Source organism: Melitaea cinxia, chromosome 13 (genome assembly GCF_905220565.1).
Source record: "Melitaea cinxia chromosome 13, ilMelCinx1.1, whole genome shotgun sequence".
Classification (NCBI taxonomy): Eukaryota; Metazoa; Arthropoda; class Insecta; order Lepidoptera; family Nymphalidae; genus Melitaea; species Melitaea cinxia.
Genome location: NC_059406.1, coordinates 1,574,215 through 1,593,604, shown reverse-complemented (window position 1 = coordinate 1,593,604; position 19,390 = coordinate 1,574,215). Strand labels below are relative to the sequence as shown.

Below are 19,390 nucleotides of genomic sequence, written 5' to 3'. Positions count from 1 at the left end.
TACGCCTTACTTGATGACATCGGTAACGATAATGAGGCTTGCGTCGTAACATCTGATGTTAATCCAAATTATAACTTAAAAATTAATATCAATTTTACACTAGGCAATGATTCAAAAGAAAAATCTACAGTTGAGGAAGAAACTACGTAAATTTTAGAAACAATCGATTGTAATGCAATAATTTACAAATGTGTCTATTAAAAATACGCAAAAATAACAAACATACCAGATGCTACGACTCACCTCCTATATACTAAGTCGGGAATTCCGCAATTTGTTCAAAGTCCATTGTCACGACACTCACAGATCAAGTATCGTCGTCCTCGTCTAACCGTCTGTTCCTTTTTCTTTGCCGGTGTCTTTCGAAGCGCTTCCGATGGCCAGTCTTACGCTTCGGAGGCGTTATTTGACACTCACAACCCGCGCGCACTATAACATAGTCCATAGACCAGCCTCCAGAGCCAGGCACTGAGAAATGTCCTTCGGGCCGTTGCCGCTGTGGCATCTCCGTGGCTGTTGAATACCTGACGAGAGCGTAGGAATAGGAATATTTCTGGACGCACCTCGATTGGTTGTAGAGACGGGCGTCGACGAAACGACACGGTTTGTCGACAACCTCCGGGGCGCAGGAGAGCTCGTAGAGCCTCTGCTTATTCTCACCGTCCTCGTATAGTTCTACGTAGAGTCCGGTGGGTGTTCGGCCGCCTTTCTTGGCGACCATCTCGAGCACTGAGGGACAGCACTCGACTACGTCCCGCTGGGAGCCCTCCTTCCTCAGTATCGTCTGCATCTCGCGCCAGTGTGACCGCTTCCACGTCCCCATCGAGTCTAACTCTTCGTCCGCCCTGCAATGTTATATAAATTGATATAGCAATTACTGACTTTGTAACTAATTAAATTTTGATATAATATAGTCCATGTGACATAACCAACGCAGTGAGACTATTAACGTAGAAATACATTTATTGCACGCCGATGGTCCACTATTAAAATATTTGATTTAAAAATAATATTCAAATGCTGTCGTCAAACGCCTAGTCACGCTGTGATGAGAATAATTTCAAATGAGTCATAACATATTTTGTAATTTAAGATAAGAGATACGGGAATGCAAATGAGGTCTTCTGATAGAAAATTTAAATGATATCTAGTAGACGCTTCATTAAAACAGCTCGGTGTCTCGGATTGATAATAATGAATGAATTTTTAATGAGCGGACATCCGTGAACGATGGAAATAAATACTAATATAAATACTATAAGATAATATTTATATCATGTTCGTTGGCCGTTGTGTATTCTACGTATGTGTATGTATAATATGTTTAACTTATTAATGAACTAGCTGTTACCAGAAACTTCGGTTGGAATTAATAATTTAAAAAAAAAAATTTTAGTTTTTTTTCCGCTCTCGAGGAGGGAGGCAACCTTAGTGTACGAGGGAGCCTCTCGAAGATCGCTTTTGGTGAAGGGCCCTAATTGGGCAACACCGGCGGGATCGCGGAAGTGTAGCGTCTCCGTGATCCCACCCCAGGCGAGCGAAGGAACACCCCAGAGGTTTTAGTCCGTGCGAATCAAACATACCCTCCAGCTCCCCCGGGCTGGAGGCAACCGTTAGGGATTTCCTCTGGGTCACCAAAAAAAAAATTTTTTTTGTCCGCTAAGACCTACACCTACTTTTTACTAAAAGTCTCTTATGAGCCCACAGGTTACAAATGCTTTGTTAGTGCCAGTATGATTTTCAGTGTCCGTGGATTATTTATTGCAATAACAGGATACTGCAACTATAATGAGTAGTTCGAGCTACGCCGAGTCTATTCTACCGGCAAGTCAATAGCAAATCGTAAAACTTACCGTTTTTAATGATTTCTTGTTATTTAAATGTTTCTACATTCGTTTTGATTAACTTATTTTACTGTAGTCGTATATCATTGCGGATAATTTTATGCTTAAAAGTAACGTTAGAATTTATTGCAAAGAAAAATATTTAGCGATTTTTACCAGAGGAAGGACGAATCTTGCCGAAATACTCAGTAAAAAAATTTGTGTATTGTCTGAGTTTCAAAGTAATAATAATAATAATATTTATTGAACACCATCAAAAGATACAAACAAAAGTAGTACTTAGAGGAATACGTAGAAAGGCGGTCTTATCGCTAAGAGAGCGATTTCTCCAGACAATCTTTGGGTATAGGACAGGGGATAGAAAAAGTTGATATATTGACGTTTCTCGGTATGTTATTATGACCTTTATTTACGGAGACGCTTTAAGTTCTACGCCAGATACATTTCTTGTAATGTATCATGAAAAACTCGAACAATCTGACATTAAACCGTGTTGACGTAGTAAGTGCACATTCGAATTGATACAGCTCGTATATTTCTATGGTGTCAATTGATAGTCATTTAATAGGACACTGTCATTCGATCATATGGAATCGAAATGCGTTATTCATACTAGTAAGCTCGATTTCCCTTCTAAAATAATGATAACGCTATACAATTGTCAAGTTATACACATAAAGGATATGTTTGTACCTAATTACGGCAGCTTACAATAATTTGAATTTTAATTAATTAATTATTTAAATCTTTGAATTTGTTTATTAGAGACTAGCTGTGTCTGCGACTTTGTCCGAGTGGAATTTAATAAAAAAGTTATTGTTCAGTTATATATATATATATATATATATATATATATATATATATAGAGTTATAAAATAAATTTTTAAAATAAAAGAAGCCTAAGTCTTCCTTATTACATCAGCTATCTGCCAGTGAAAGTCCCGTCAAAATCGTTTCAGAGATTAGCCAGAACAAACAGACAGACAGACAGACGGACAAAAATTGTAAAAAAAATATTTTGGTATATATACCGTGTATCCATATGCATTTAGTAAAAGCGGTTATTTTAATATTACAAACAGGCTTCAATTTTTTTTATTTGTATAGACAGAATGACGCAAGCTTCATACAGATTGTATCAAACATCCATCGCTAGTAGGCAATACCAGAGATAAATAAATTATTGTAAACGGTAGTTAGGGAACTCGATTACGTGAAAACAAATAGTTCTTACTTATGCGTACTTATACCAATTAACTTATAAGAGTTCATTCATTCCGAATCTGTTCTGATCGTGTCAACACTCCACGTGGTATCACTCGCGGGCTCTGCGTTTTGTTTGTTTACCGAGGAACTACACACCACAGGGCGCTGGTGTGAGCTGGTGAGTGGTGATACTTACGCATACCAAAAAAAGCATACTAATGTAGAATTTAATAAATCAGCTGTTATGCGTTCGTGCAATGGTCAGAGAAATCAATTGTCTGACATGCAACATTTGTCACCTTACAAACGTGTTGACGGATTTTTGACAAATTCTGTTAACTTGTTTTACTAGGAGATTATAAGTAGCCTATAGATGCTTGCAACACCAGAATCATCACAATCGCCTTGCCGAACCCCCCCCCCCCCCAAGCTCTGGTCACCTTAGTCACCACAGGAACACAGCACTGCTTGAAAGCAATGTTATTTAGCTGTGATCTTCCCAGCTCCAGCTCCAGGTTGCTCCAGTTTTGTGCAGGATATTACTGTTGTGCCCTACCTCAATCTATATATATTTTTATAATATTACTATATAATTGTACTGTGATACGTACATCAAGCGGTGAGCGTGGTGCGGCTGCGGTGTCCGGCGCACGCGGCTCACATTTCCTAAAATTTCGGTTGCGCCCGCCATTGCCCCACTCAGCACCTGGAGTATATAAAAAGTCTAATATCACTCGCAAAACCCTTTGTTAAATCATTAAGTATATTGAACTTTACTAACTATATGGAAACATTAACAAAAATCATATAAAATCAAGAATGATATTGTAATTTTTTTTTATAAAAGTTATGTTGAGAGATAACTACAGAGGCTTATCTAAGATGGTTAGTTGTGTTTTGTGTTTTTGAATCCCTGACACAGGACATCACCATACTGGAGCGTTGAGTGGTAGGTGTCCTTACTATATATTTCAATTAACTATTATAATAGTTTTACTACTTTTATGTATTAATCGAGAGAGTGGTATCATTGCGTACCCGGACAAAATAACAAAGATTGTAAATAAGGCAATAACTATTATCTCCGTATAGAAAATTATTGTAATAATATGGTGATGGATAAAGAATTAAATTAATATATCCAAGGGCTTCTAACGCTCATTATACGTGCATTTTTATTTATTACACCAGATCTATGTCTGCCTAGTAAAGCTAGAATGTGGTCTCACGCTGGCCATTTTCAGCTGTTTGATTTTACGAATTTCTGCTACATCTTGCTCATTTACTTGCTTCAGCCAATCGCAGTCATAGTTGAATTAATGACGCGGATTTGTATACTTCGTTTTCAATCTGTTTTTTATAGGTAGCTTGATGTTGATGAAACACGGGCTGTTTTCCGCAACTCGACGTCTTAATGCGCCTTTTTTGCGTGTTATAGGTTGCTTACTTGCTTATTTGCTTATCGCCGTCATCTTGATGGGATATTAAGTTTAAAATTGGTAAAGCCTATGTCCAGTAAAGAATTGTTTTTATTACGAAAAATAAAACAAAAGAACGTACAAATATTTAAGAAAAGAGAAAACTAGGCTCTCCTTTTTTATCATATGTTGTTTGTTCAGACTATAGTTCGTTGTGAAGACATTGCGGTGCAAGGTTTAATTGTATTTAATTGTTTTTTTTTGCTCAGTTTAGCGTGTGTTTGTTGATAAAATATATGTTTGTTTAGTTTTAAAGTTGATAAAAAATAAAAATCTTGTCATTGTATGTGAACATATGAGAATCCTTTTCATATCACTTTCTGTACTGTTTATTTATACCATTATTTGTCTGGAAGTTATAAAAAAGGTATTTTATCGGTAACAAATAAAGGTACAATTCACACTTTTACAATTAAGGTGATATAAAGAAATGTATTCACAATTAAAGTGCACCTGCTATCTGAACTAGTAAGATAACTGTATCTCAGAATAACAGGGTTCTCCCCTCTAGGAATATATGTATAAATAATAAATAATAAATATCTTTATTTTTTGTTATGGATGGGCGTTGGTGTAACTGAACTAAATTACTAAGTGAATTTTTTCGCTTTAAATTTCTTACTCATAACTAAAGACAAATAACAATTAGATTTAAACTTTTAAATCAATTTAGATAATTTGATATTTTTATATATATATATATATATATATATATATATATATATATATATATATATATATATATATATACATTTACATGTATTGTGTATTATTCTTCTTAGTGTAGATTAAAGAAAGATTTACACAAATATCTTACGGCGCTATTTCTATTATAATTATTCACAGATATCCATTTCAAGGAATTTTATCAGTATTATCATATTTATGTTAAGTAATTTGTTTCGCATTTGATTTGCATAGAATTTAAATTTTTATTGTAATTTGTCTCATTTGCTAATGAGTCCATCTCCAATTAGTTAAGTAATTCGATATTATAAGATGAGATACCGCTTTGATGGTATTGTTATGTAAATATAATTCACAAAGCTTGTTTTATTTTTAGTGTCTTTTTGTATATTAATAATAAAAAACCCCAAAAAAAAAATTCAAGATACATCTTTATTGGAAGTTTCAAATTAACTATAATCATATTATTTTACAGTTACGATTTTAAACTTATTTTTTTTATATACAATAAAAGGTCTATCAAATAAATGTTTTGACGACGCGTTGGCGCAACGGTCACAGCACTGGTTTGTGGCTGTTGCGCTGGCGGTTGCGGGTTCGATCCCCGCACATGACAAACATTTGTATTGGCCATACAGATGTTTGCATCTTGTATCGAGTAATAACTAAAATCTACATATTATGCTTGCAGGCTTCCAGCGAATAAAACGTAGGGCATTTTTTTGCGTCACCAGGCTGGCCTGAATACCTATTAAAGACACAAACGCGCCAGAAAAATGAAAGCGCTTAAGGAGGACTCAGGGTGTACTTCCGTCCTAAGACGATAAGGATTAGAACATCGTCGTTGTAGTAAAGACTAAACTATTTTGTATGTAATATTGTATATAAAGGCGGGAGAAACCACAGAGAAAGCGTAATGAATAATATGGTCTGTATCAAAACTGTCTTTGAGATATATCTTACATTACAGATAGATTGCAGTATCACATCATATATAAAGCAACAAAGGGAACTTACTGACGCAACGACTTTCGTACTGTATCAATGTTTTGAAATACTGTACGTCAAAACGCATATATAAATGTCATGTTATACACATATCTAATTGTATGGGATTAAGGTCTATTTTAATTACGTGCTAAGCTCGGATTACGGTTTGCGATATGTCTGTGTGGTTCAGTAGCTTCAACAAGACAAAACAATTAGTTAGCTTACATCGAAATATCGTATTACCGTTGGTTTTCGATTGTAACTCGATGGAGTATGACGAATAAAATAATGTAGCGTCAATAATTTTAAAATTAATTTAAATATCATTCGGAATTGCTACAGTATCATAAAATAAGGAAGTTTTTCATTTATTAATTTTTATAAAATATAAAAGAAGCTTGACATTGTCCACAAAAACATATAACACATTAACAATAAAGTTTCCAATACAGAACATAATCAAATATTGTTACATTTTTGTGTTTAAAATTCTAATTATTAAATAACAAACAAAAACGAAGCATTAATTTTTGATTAATGTTAACTAACGATAAGTGTATTTTTTTTTTAAATTTTATAATTGTTAAGCGTGAAACATCTTCGACTTTCCAAAGTAAGGGCTGCGACGTGTTACTCATGTCAAATTTGTTGTGACAGTGCGAGTAAACCTCGGTTGCGTTCGAACCGACCTATATCTTTCAATCTCTGGATTTATTGGAATTCTGTCGGCAACACTATCGGAATTATTTGTAAGTGCAATATAGACAATGAAGGTAAATAACTTGTAAGTCACACAAATAATGTCATTAATATTAGATTCCTGACTGGAAGTTTGTTTTATTGATTTTGAATATGGCTACGTTAAGATTTAAATTATTCTGTATTTATAATGTTTGAATTTTATTATTATATAACACATGTATAGCTGTTTTATATTTTTAATACACCAATAAAGAATATAAAATAATATCTCAGCAACAAGATACAAATTATTGTGATATTATTACATACGATTAAGCATTTATTAATAATTGACGAAATAGACCCAAAAATCGCTTAATAATAAGCTAAATTTACTTTAGAATTACATTCATCCTGTATGTAATTATAGCAGAAGTTTACAGTGCGATTTATGATCATTCCTTTACAGGCACAAATGAAAACGGAAGCTTCCACATCAACCTATAAATGGACGAACAAACATAACTTAGATTTTAACTACCATTTAATAATATTATCACAGCTTAGGATTTTATTAGTCTAGCGTCTACGTAAGCAGATGTTGCATTTCATCGGAATTAGCGGGCTATGCTATAAAACGTTTAAAAAATATCGGTTTCCTCATACGCTACTGAAATAGTTGTAGCGATCCTTTGAATAAGATTTACGGCTTGTCAAAAAACGCGTATTTTTGGTACTTTACGAACTTTTATCAGAGTGCCTAGTGCGAGTTTTATTCACACAGAGAGAAACGTTTTTATACGTGAAGATTATTTTGCATGGGAATTTAAACACTGCAGCCTAGACGATAAAGAATAATATACGATAGAATCGATACAGAGTCATCTAGCGGCAAACGCGAGAACTAGGTTGAAATGCCGATTTTCCCATAAAAAATGAAGTTAAAATTTACGCTCGTTATTGCGAGACGGATTAAACAAAACTCGCACTAGGCACTCTGGTTCATCTGAATATTACTTCTGACGATTCGTAAACTGCTTTATCCAACAGAACGAGTGAGTTGTCTGTAGTCAGTGTTAGGTTCATCGAGGATTCTCTGTAACGACGCAGTGACGCCTTGATATTTCTTAAGTGCATCTGGTCAGTAGGTAAGACTTCGGTAGATAAAAGCTACACTAATATCAACATTAACATCATAAAAAATATTTAGCGCCTTGACGTGTCTATCCCTGAAATAGACTTCGCGGATCTTAGGAAAGCAATGGCTAGACATTGTATGTAATGCGCGACGTGTAAAACGCAATTATGGCTTGTTTATTATGAAAAAAGACATGATAAACGTATTTGTAGACACAGAATTCAGGAAGCTATAAAGTATTAATTTTTCTTTGTATACTTATGATAAAGAAATATCTATAAAATATAAAAACTTTATGACGATAGTTTATTTAATTTCAATACATTGACACTTAATACAACGCATCTTTTCATAAATTATAACGTTTCTTATGCTAATAATGTATAAATATTTGAATATGTTAACAGAATCGGTATTCCGTAAATAATACAGTGAAAATCTTAATAAATTATTTATTATTGTGAATATTATTTAATTGGATTGGATAGACCTGCTGTGAAAATGTCATATAAATGTCATCTATTCAGATTAAAACATTAAAATATATAAAAACATACACATGTCAAAGTTTTTCGGTAAATTATTTTTGTACGCGAATAGTTGCTATCCTAGATTCAATGATAACTTACTTAATGAGTTTAACTATATTTTTTTTAAAATATATTATGACAAATATTATCACAAAGTAATCACAAAAATAAACCTTATTTCTCCTTATTGGTTTTTACACAGGTTTTTATGGGAATGTTTTATTACCCTTAATAAAGTAAATATTAACAACCCTGGAACAATTGATGTTATAATAATGCGTTTAGTTGTTTGAATATAATTGAGTAATAATAGTAAGGATAACTCTTTTATCTTTTATGATTACTAATAATACTTTCACTTGCACAGGGGACTGATTCCCGTGACCATTCTCATTATTACTAGATTCTCGAAGAATCGCAAAATAATAATTGAAATTACAAACCTAATGAATGAATTTTCGAGTCTTGATTTTAAATTACATAAGTAATTATTCCATTTCTTATTTTTTTATATAATAAGTTTAATGTGAAGCTACCATCGATTTCCGAACGTAAATTCTGCGACGATGGATCGAAAAAAAAACTTCGCAGTAATAAAAAAAAAAAACGAAAGTATTACGATAGCCCCCTTAACTGTATTATGTAATTATAACTCTAATAATATGGATTAGCCAATACAAGTAAAGCCACAAACAGGCCGCTAGTGGTAAACGGTATTTATTTTTTTAATATGCTCACCGGAATGGTGTTTCGACGTTGGACGTCATAAAAATGTAGATTTTTTTCTAGATGCATTCGAATTGTATACTTTTGATTTGAACGTATCAGTACAATTAAGGTTGCTTGTTTATTGAGAAGAGATATTTGAAGCTATATTATCGCTATGGCTTCTCAAAGGATATTTAGAAAAATGACGAAGAATTCAACTTCCTTCTCAAATAATCTTCTCCAAAGTTGAGATAGATGTAAACGAATGAGGACGATATCTCCTACATGGGGAAAGAGGCCTATGCCCAGTAGTGGGATATTACAGGCTGAAGCGTCGAGGACGATATTTCGTCTATTTCTAAAACATAAAAAAAATATCTTTTAGTTAACTTTGCAATATTTTCAAATTCTATTATTTTAAAACTTTTCTCATAGTATATTTGACTGTATATTTTATCAATGCATTATCTATCAGTTTTGTTATTAAAGTAACAAATACTATGTTATTCAGAACGGGGATAAAGTTGACAACTACACGGAAATGTCAAGTGAGTGATGTAAGATAATATCTCGTTAACAGCCTCATAAATAGACAATAAACATATTATAATTGCAACAAAAAACGTTACGCATTATTATGCTTAATGCATACAAAATAATAAGAAATAACTCATTTATAACTACGACAGCTAGAAAACAAGAAAATAAATATTTTGCAAAACAATCGTTTATTTATGAAAATAAAGAAACAGCAATTAAATTGTAACATTATAATGTTATCATTCAAATTTGTAATTCTAACAATTATGAAAATATTGGATTTTATATTGATATTATTCTTATTGTTAATTCGCTTAGTTTCGGAACAGTACAAATTAATCGACACCATCTTCCGAATGGGTGATATTAATTTACGATTAGTCAGTCGTCATCTTTGTTATCTGTTTTGTAGGGTAGTTGCCCAATAAATACTGTTATCGTTCAAATTTATGCTTATATTTAAAAGATTGTATTGATTGTAATTTCATTAGATTGTAGTTTTCTTAATGTGGTTATTATTTGTTGAAGTACCGGAAGAGCATAAAGATGGAGACACCATCTTACGAATAGTTAATACTAATTTTGTGATTGGTCGGTCGCCATCTTTCTCATGTATTGGCGGGATTGTTGTCCTATAAATATGATAATTTGTAAGTGAAGAAGCAGTTATTGTTTAATTATTGTGCGAGTAGCGTTGAGTGTTTTCAGTTGTGTTTTACAATAAGTCTTAATTTTTATCATCATACTCAGTTTTTTATTGACAAAAAAATAAAATATAATAAAAACAAAAGTACGGTCCTACTGCTCTCCATAGCTTATACATAGCTTAAGATGACATTAAAAAACCGTCCTTATCGACATTTAAAACAGAAACTAATGAAAAAGGTGAGAATTCATTTAGAATTCATCGCGATACATATCTCACGCCGTGAATATTAATATAAACTATGAAATGTTATAATTCTAGTCTATCATTTAAATTCTTTGTATATAAATAATGTTAAATGACGTAGACACGAAAATGTCAATGACATAACTGATTCTTATTTTATTAATTATCTGTGAATATTTGTTTTTATATTTCGAAGTTTTTTGTTATTAAAATATAACTACGTTACATATTTACTACGTTGACATACACATAAATATTAAACGTAAGATATTATAATCAAAAATAATCATTAATAAAATGACAGGTTTCATACATTTAAATAAAACACCAGATTTTTTTTTTTACAAAAACAAGAAAACGCGCAAAAGGCGGTCTCGATGCATTAAGAAATTTCTTTCAGGCCACCTTTGAAGAATTTTATCGCGTGCATTCGAACATTAGGACATTCAAATCGTTTTTATTATAATATCAAATATGATTTTTCTATATTTGTGTGTGACATCCTCAATGTTTATTCTACGCTAGCTGAACGAACAAAGCTTAATTCGTAGACTTGTTATTCCAGATATAAATTGAGAGATTTTGTTACTATTCAATAATAATTTAAAACCACATGCGTTTATTACGTAGCTTATTATTAAACGAAAATAAAAACATTATACTCCTTTTATTAATAAGGTTCGATACTATAGAACTAGTTTCTCTACCAAAGCAATAATATACCATATGTGTAACAAAATAAAGTTTATATTTACGTGGGACTTTGAAAAGGTATCAAAAGCCTAAGTCGAGATGTTAGGCATCGTAAATCAGTGAAATCCACTCCCTCGTAAACTCGGACTTTATCTCAACTATTAAAGGGGAAGATATAAAATTTTAATACGAGTAAACGGTGGTTTTATAACTTGTTTTGACTGGTTAAAGATTTACTTGAACTCAATATTGGCTCAGACCAAAGGTTGTGGGTGTTTAACCCTGTCTGTGTATAATGGTATATTGAGTTGTGACGCATGCTTCATCTATTATATTTATATTACATTTAACTTTTGTGTTTAATTTTTTTTTCTTTACTTTTTTTTTAAATTAATATAATGAGGGTAAGGTTTTATTGTTTGGACGAAGTTATCCCAAGGTATTATTTTAATTTGTAAAATGACGATTCGAAAGTGCTCTTGAAGCCTATTTGAATAAAGCTGTTTTTGATTTTGAATTTGCCAACGTGAGCCTGCTTATTTAAAATGTTACACACTGGAGTACCCTGACTAGGGAAGTATATCGACGTCACAGAAGATCACAGCTAACTACTACTGTTTTCAAGCAGTGTTGTGTTCTTGTTGTGAGTAAGGTCAGAGCTCTTGGGGAGGCTTGGGGTTTGTGTCGGTAAAATTGCGATGGTACTTTCTTCATCATCATCATCATCATTCCAGCCTATTGCAGTCCACTGCTGAACATAGGCCTCCACAAGTTCGCGCCGAAAATGCGTGAACTCATGTGTGTTGCCCAAAGTCACCACGCTGGGCAGGCGGGTTGGTGACCGCAGGACTGGCTTTTTCGACCTAACCTAAGACCCTGCTGCCCATCTTCGGCCTGTTGTTTCAAAGCCAGCGGTTAGATGGTTATCCCGCCATCGGTCGGCTTCTTAAGTTCCAAGGTGGTAGTTGAACTTTGTTATCCTTTAGTCGCCTCTTACGACACCCACGGGAAGAAAGGGGGTGGCTAATATTCTTTTTTTCGCGCCGTAGCCACACAGCAATTTACAGGTACTTTCTTACCATTGGGTAAACCATATGCTTATTGCCGACCTAATTGTAAATGAAAAAGTGGAACACTTGAAAAGAACGCAGACAGTCGTCTGATTCGTTGGCAGACTGAACTACGTGGTAAACCTGAAGAGGGTGAATACGATACGTAGGCGCATTAACTCATGTCCAATTCCCGTAAACAACAAATCATTGTTCAGGTCATTCGGATGTTTGTTTGGTCTTTTGTGATTATTTTGTAAGCATGCTTGACTTGGGGAGTAAGCTGATGAATGCGTGAGAGCGTTACGAAAAGTGTGATAGGGCGAGGCGAACGGAAGTTGAGAGGGAAATGTAAATTTGATAGAGCTAACGCGGTTTTACTTCGTCTATCGTCGTGTAGTCATGTGATCTAAAGCACACTCCTTTTTTATTTACTATTACAGAGTTCTAATCTTATATCCTATTTGATAATCAAGTCACAAAGCGTGTATTATTCCTTATTTAACTCTGTAAGGAGAGGTTTGTAACAGACACGCCTTGTGTTGTCCTCATGATCTATTGTCATTGCTAATGAACTTGTCAAATGGAATGATTTACTGTGTTCATTTCGTAATACTTGACTTGTATATGTTTATGATCGGCGCAAATAGCTAGTTGCTTACGCTTTACCGACTATCCAGTATAATATTGTTTTATTCTTATATTCTGATATATATATTTAAAGTTTCACAGTTTTTTTATTGAAAGGATAGTGATGTATCTATTTGTTCATAATAAACTTTTAGATTATTTAGTAAGATAATATATGATTTTATTATTAGCTTTGCCCAGAGATAATAGTATCTTAATTCAGTACCTGTGCGACCATTTAACTGCCGATAGATAGTTCAGAGATGGCACTGAAAAAAAAAACATACAGCCTTTCATCAATCAGCGATCCCTTGTGTATATCAAAATTGTTTTTAATGGAAATAATATAAACATTCACAAGTACCTAAACATTATAAAATTCAAATGTAGAAAATCTTCTCGTGCAAGTTCATGAAGTACCCACTTATTATTTACTTAGTATATTGGTTTTACGACGTATTCGAATTTTTGAATTACACGCAACATTGGTTACCTAATTTTTAAGCTCGGGTATGAGTTATAAACTAAATAAAAAAAAAAAAAAACAATTTAGTCTATTGGCAACGGCAACTTACTTTTATTTAATGGAACCTTAATATGACACCCTGCATTAAAGCCTATTGGCAGATTTACATTTCAAAATTTCTGTCAAAACATGTAGGTTATTTCTCGGCGATTTCCTGTTTCTTGCGCGGTTCTTTTGGGATCACACCATATCTTATGAATAAATAATAAATAAAACGCTTTACACGCAACGGCTCACAGTGGGATTTTCTTTTTTTTTTTAATAACTAGGTCGGTTCACCGACTGTAAGCGATTACCGTAGCTCATAGAGGTCTGCAACACCAGAAGCATTGCAAGCGCGTTGCCGACCCTATCACCCATTCTTCCTAGGAGGATTCTTCTATCTGAGGTCCGAAAACACACAACTTACCACAAAAAATTACCACAAATGCCCAGACACACTATAATCACAAACACCTATATCGATCGATAAATTCAGCCTGTAACATCCCACTAGTGGGCATAGGCCTTTACCTCCATATAGGAGAAGGATCAGAGATTAATCTACCACGCTGCTCCAATTTGCCATGTGCCTAGATATAGTGTAAAGATTCCGCGATCGCAAGCACAACACGAAGATAAGTCTTTCAGATATTTCAAATAGAAATTAAAAAGATAACTCGTTGAAAGGATATCCGAACCAGAAGCTGCCACTTATAATGGAGTGCGAAAAGCATATTGCAACATTCACTTTAGATAAAGATGAAAGTGGCAGCCGACAGCAAGGTCAGTGAGCCGACTCTTATTAGACGCGCTAAATTTGGGATTCTCAACTAGGTATAAAAAATTTTAATCACTCAATAAGGCCAGACTTGTACGATAAGACGTATTATTTTCACTTGACAATATTGTTTTCTTCTATTTTATAATTTCCAAAACCACTAACTTATTATGTGTATTTATTGTTTTGTGGGATTCAGCCTGTAACATATGACTGTTGGAAATAAACCGCTTTTTCTGAAAAGAAGAATGGTTGGAACTTAATCCACTACGCCGCTCTACTGCAGTTTGGCGGATATAATTAATAGTGTGTTCCTTAAATACCTTAGTCAGTCAGTCAGTAAGTCAGGATAAGTTTGTCTATAAACAACTTATAAGTTAAGATAGCGAATGAAACATAACTAGAAGTAAATAGAGAAACGACTAGGGACGGTCGCATTAAATCAACCAGCTGTCAGTACTAGACACAATTAAAACAAGCATTTATAGTCTTGTAATAGTTTTAAGAATGTCGTGGAAGTGATATAAGACTATTTCTTGGCTAAAGTTCACAGTGGTGCAAAATTTATCGGTTTTGATAGAAATGTTATATACCAATATTTAAAAAAAAAAATGTTAGATGTTTTATAATCAAGTAAGTATAAAGGGGTGGAAGGTATTTATGCAGTTAGAACTCAGTAATAAAAATACTATTACACTATTCTAATATAAGCAATAAGTGAATAAGGACATTCATTTCGATAATGTATATAAATATATCCCCAAGACGGCAGCAGCGTCTTCGGCGCGACAAAGCCTGCGCTACGGTTACCAACCCGCCCACCCAGCGTGGTGACTATGGTCGAAACACATGAGTTTGCCCATTTTGGCGCGAACTTGTGGAAGCCTATGTCCAGCAGCGGACTGCGATAGGCTGAAGAAGATGATGATAATGATGAGTGATGAGCACTACTACTTAGGACATTAAATACCTACTTTTTATGAGTGAGAGAATTAAATACGAAAAGTGTTCTTAATTTGTAATACATTAACAAGTCCTGCTATTTTTAAACTCAGAATATGCAAAAAATAACGATATCATTTCCAAGGAATTTTCTTGTCTTATTTTATTGGCAATTGTCATTGTGACTTGATGGTCACTTTATCATATTATAATTTTATAAATGTAATATAAACGTTTGTAGATGAATTGTAAATGTTTTCGGTGAAGTGGGAGTGATTTATTTTACTGTTGATTCGATTTAACGAGCATTATTTCTGACTTATATTCTTGTATGGTATTTCAACTATTTAGGTATATTGTTTGTTAATGCTTTGAATTGTTGTTTGGTTTTTGTAAGGTTATTATTATCAATAAATAGTTTGGATAACTACATTTATAACAAAAATCTTTTTATTAACTTATAAACTTGAACTGTGGTTTGTGTGGACATCGAAATGTATAACAAATCCTGAATATTTTTTCAAAAGTGTGTATAAGTATAATATAATTGCGTTTGCTCGCAAGCGAAAAAAACCGACTTCAATTACATCGACAAGTAATGCAACGTAAGTAGACGCAAAAAATTAACAAACCCACTAGTCTTGCCTATGATTTTTGAGGGTTTCCCTCGATTTCTCTGAGATTCCATCATCAGATCCTGGTTTCCTTATTATGGTACTACATTTGGGATATCTTCTTTCCAACAAAAAAAGAATTATTAAAATTATAATCGGTTCATAAACGACGAAGTTATCCCCGAACATACATAAAAAAATATATACATAAGTTCGAATTGAGTAACCTCCACCTTTTTTGAAGTCAGTTAAAAATACAATGATAGTATTTTTAATCTAAAACTGTATTTTTTAAATTTAATTACAAAAAATAGAATTTCTATTTTTAACAAACTTAAAAATATCTCAATTCGATTGTATTTATTATGTGTTATTTCGTAACCTTTAAATAGGCGCGTATTTAAAACATTAAAATTTGATCGAGATAATTGCGACGAGTACTTATTGATTTATTTCTGATAATGCGTATTATTTTGACTAATTTTTTTTCTACCTATGTTGTATTACGTTCAATATAATTGAAGTTAGTTTTTTTCTTCGTTTAAAAGCAAATACAATTATTTATAGTCGTGCATATTAAAATAAAATTTGTTCCTTAATATCTGTCCTAAAATAATTTACCATATAAATAGTGGAAGATCTTCAAGCAGATGTTTATACTCCTTGACATATAAATTCACAAATTTTCCCGCTTTCTCTTATTAATTTGTGTAATTCAATTTATGTTATTTTCACATTCGGATTGAACATCAGATTAAGCAATCGAGAGGCAAGTAATTTTAATCGGTGACCGAAATTGAACGTCACTCTTTCAGCCCTTATTAATAGGGTTGCCACACTTTTAGAGATACTCAGGAAATTCAATAACTTCATATATGATAATGCAATCATTAAAACCAAAATGCATAAAGTTTCATAAATATTATAAATTATTTTTCAATAATAAATATCTATAATATTAAATCCGAAAATATATTATTAATTTTAGTGTAGACTCAATAACGTGTTAGGATACGAATTAAAAATATATAAATACAAAATGAAGTAGTAATTGTGAAGGTTGATTGAAAGATATCGCTGTGCTAACGATAAGGCTACTTCTTACAACTGATGACACTTGGAATTTTTTATATATATTTAATTCTGTTTTGTTACTTTTGTGCATAAAATACTACATTGCCGTATAAAAAATGTAAAGAAGTAAAAAAAAAAATGAAAAATAATAACACTAGAAAAATATAGGAAATATGAAATAATAATTCAATGTTATCAAAAAATATTACGAAGCAAATTTCTGTGCAAGAAAAGGTTTTTTTTTTCTTTAATATTTAAAGAGGAAGATAATGGTTACGCGAGAACAGCTAGGGCTTTAATGAACTAATTTTCAAAACTGTTTTATAAAAACTGAGCTAAAATATCCAATAAAGAATATCTGGTCTCGATTTTAATTCCAAAGATGGCAACCCTCCTCGCGAAGTTAATAACTTAAATATCCTGATAGACGGATCCTTGCGGCGTGAATAATTGAACGTCAAACACGCGCGCGCAATAATCCGTGCTTAAGAGCTGAGCTGCGCGTTGGAATCGTATTTTTTGCGATTAATACAATGATGTGATCGATTCTGACACGTGTACAGTTACTGGAGTTGAGATGACAGTTAATTTCCTTATAGAAAGTTAATATATTTTAAAGCTTTTTTGTGCATAAGTATATATATGTTGTATGTGTACTCCAGGCACGTGTATTTAATCTCGATATTATCATTATTGTTTCTTATTTTAATGTCTCTTTTGGTTTTTTACACAAATTCGCTTCACTTCCGATTATCAAGCGATATCTTGGTGGGGAAATTATCCGCCAGCCGCCAGCGGATAAGCATGGTGTCACGATCTAGCCTGTAACATCCTATTTCTGACGTCTTTTTCTATATGGGAGAAGGATCAGAACCTTATTCGCTTAATAAGTATGGTGTATTAAGCTCTGATTCTTTTTTTATATGGAACAGAGGCTGTTACTCAATGATAGGACATTTGGAGTCTGATACGGTAGTTTCAAATTTAGATTTAATAAACCGTATATTTATAATATTCTTAGTACTACTAATAATAGTAGTACATATAATTTTAAATATTACAATACAAATATACTTTATTGTACAACCAAAAACAATACAAATAACATAAAAGAAAAAGAAAAAGAAACAAGCGAGAAATAATAATAATAATAACAAAAAAGGAATGTACAAAAAAATATTTAATACGAGATCCAGATATGTGACTCATTTGTTAAATATTCAAACACAGGCCGGCGACATTGAAATATTTGTATCGGGTTTAATCGAGTAATATATGCCCTTTATTTCATTTCCTTACCGCCCTCGCCAGGGCTATCATCTAGTTAAATCTATTAAATATATTTGTATTCCTATAATACAAAAGAGTAATCTCGTGGCCTTTTGTTTGTTGGTTCTTCGGTATTATAGAGATTTGTTTTTGAATCGATTAAAATGTCACAACGTAGAATATTAATAATTTCGTTTCTGATACACTAACTCTTTATAATCGTACCTACGACAGAATTATAAACACACATACACACAATATTATCACAAGCATCAGCTTTCAATTAAAAAAGGATCATCGGAATCGGTATCGCCGGAAAAAGTCTGAATCAGTACTGAGTCAAATAAATTATCAATTTACGGTTAATGGTTTATATCCTTATTAAAATACTTATTTATATAATTACTTAGTGAAAAATAGACAGATTTTTTTAATCTAAGAATATGAAGAGAAGAAAACTTCATCGCCAACCCTAATCGGCACGCCGACAATGAATCAATAAACGTACATCACAGCTTTAAGTAAACTTTGAATAATGGACCCGATTGTACGCTCCTCTTATCTCCGTTATAATTTATTTTCATTTGTATCGACTCAGCCAGTGATGAGTGAAAGCGTTGCTTATACATGTGTTACATGTTTGAGAGGATTCTGACTTAATATTGAAGTGAAGTTGAGAATAGAATGGATATAGAATAATAAAAAATAAAAAAAATGATAATCTATAGAAATAAATAAAATTGGAGTGTCAGTTTGTAACATTAAAATAACCGATTTTTACTAAATGCATATGGATGTGTACACGGTACGGATATATGTATATCAAAATAACATTTTTTATAATTTGTCTGTATGTTCCGGCTAATCTCTAAACGGATGTACCAATTTTGACAGGACTATTACTAGCAGATAGCAGAAGTAATAGGCAGTAACTTAGGCTACTTTTATTTCAGAAATTTATTTATTTTAAAACTCTGCGAACTGAAAAATAACTTTTTAGTTTAATTCCACGCGGACGAAGTCGCGAGCACAGCTACGAGTACTATAATAAATTATGTAAGTAAATGTAGTTTTTGCTGCTTTTTTGTAGTAGATTTTTAATTTAACTGTAACTAATTAATTTGTAAAGGTCTACTTTG

The 19,390-nt window shown here is 32.6% G+C and overlaps 1 protein-coding gene across 1 annotated transcript; it reads right to left on the bottom strand.

The window, feature by feature from the left end:
• Positions 1-307: 307 nt before the first annotated feature.
• LOC123659211 lies at positions 308-4,288 on the bottom strand. The gene is made up of 3 exons (XM_045594463.1): positions 4,280-4,288; positions 3,662-3,756; positions 308-845 (listed from the first exon to the last, which is right to left on the bottom strand). Exons 1-3 carry the CDS (start codon positions 4,286-4,288, stop codon positions 308-310), a joined length of 642 nt encoding a protein of 213 aa, XP_045450419.1.
• Positions 4,289-19,390: the final 15,102 nt, after the last annotated feature.

What these genes read in the sequence shown, in the direction of transcription:
- LOC123659211 (XM_045594463.1), bottom strand. An exon ending in CACCACGCTCACCGCTTGAT is followed by an intron (nt 846 to 3,661) that starts GTACGTATCACA and finishes ATAACATTGCAG; the next exon opens with GGCGGACGAAGAGTTAGACT.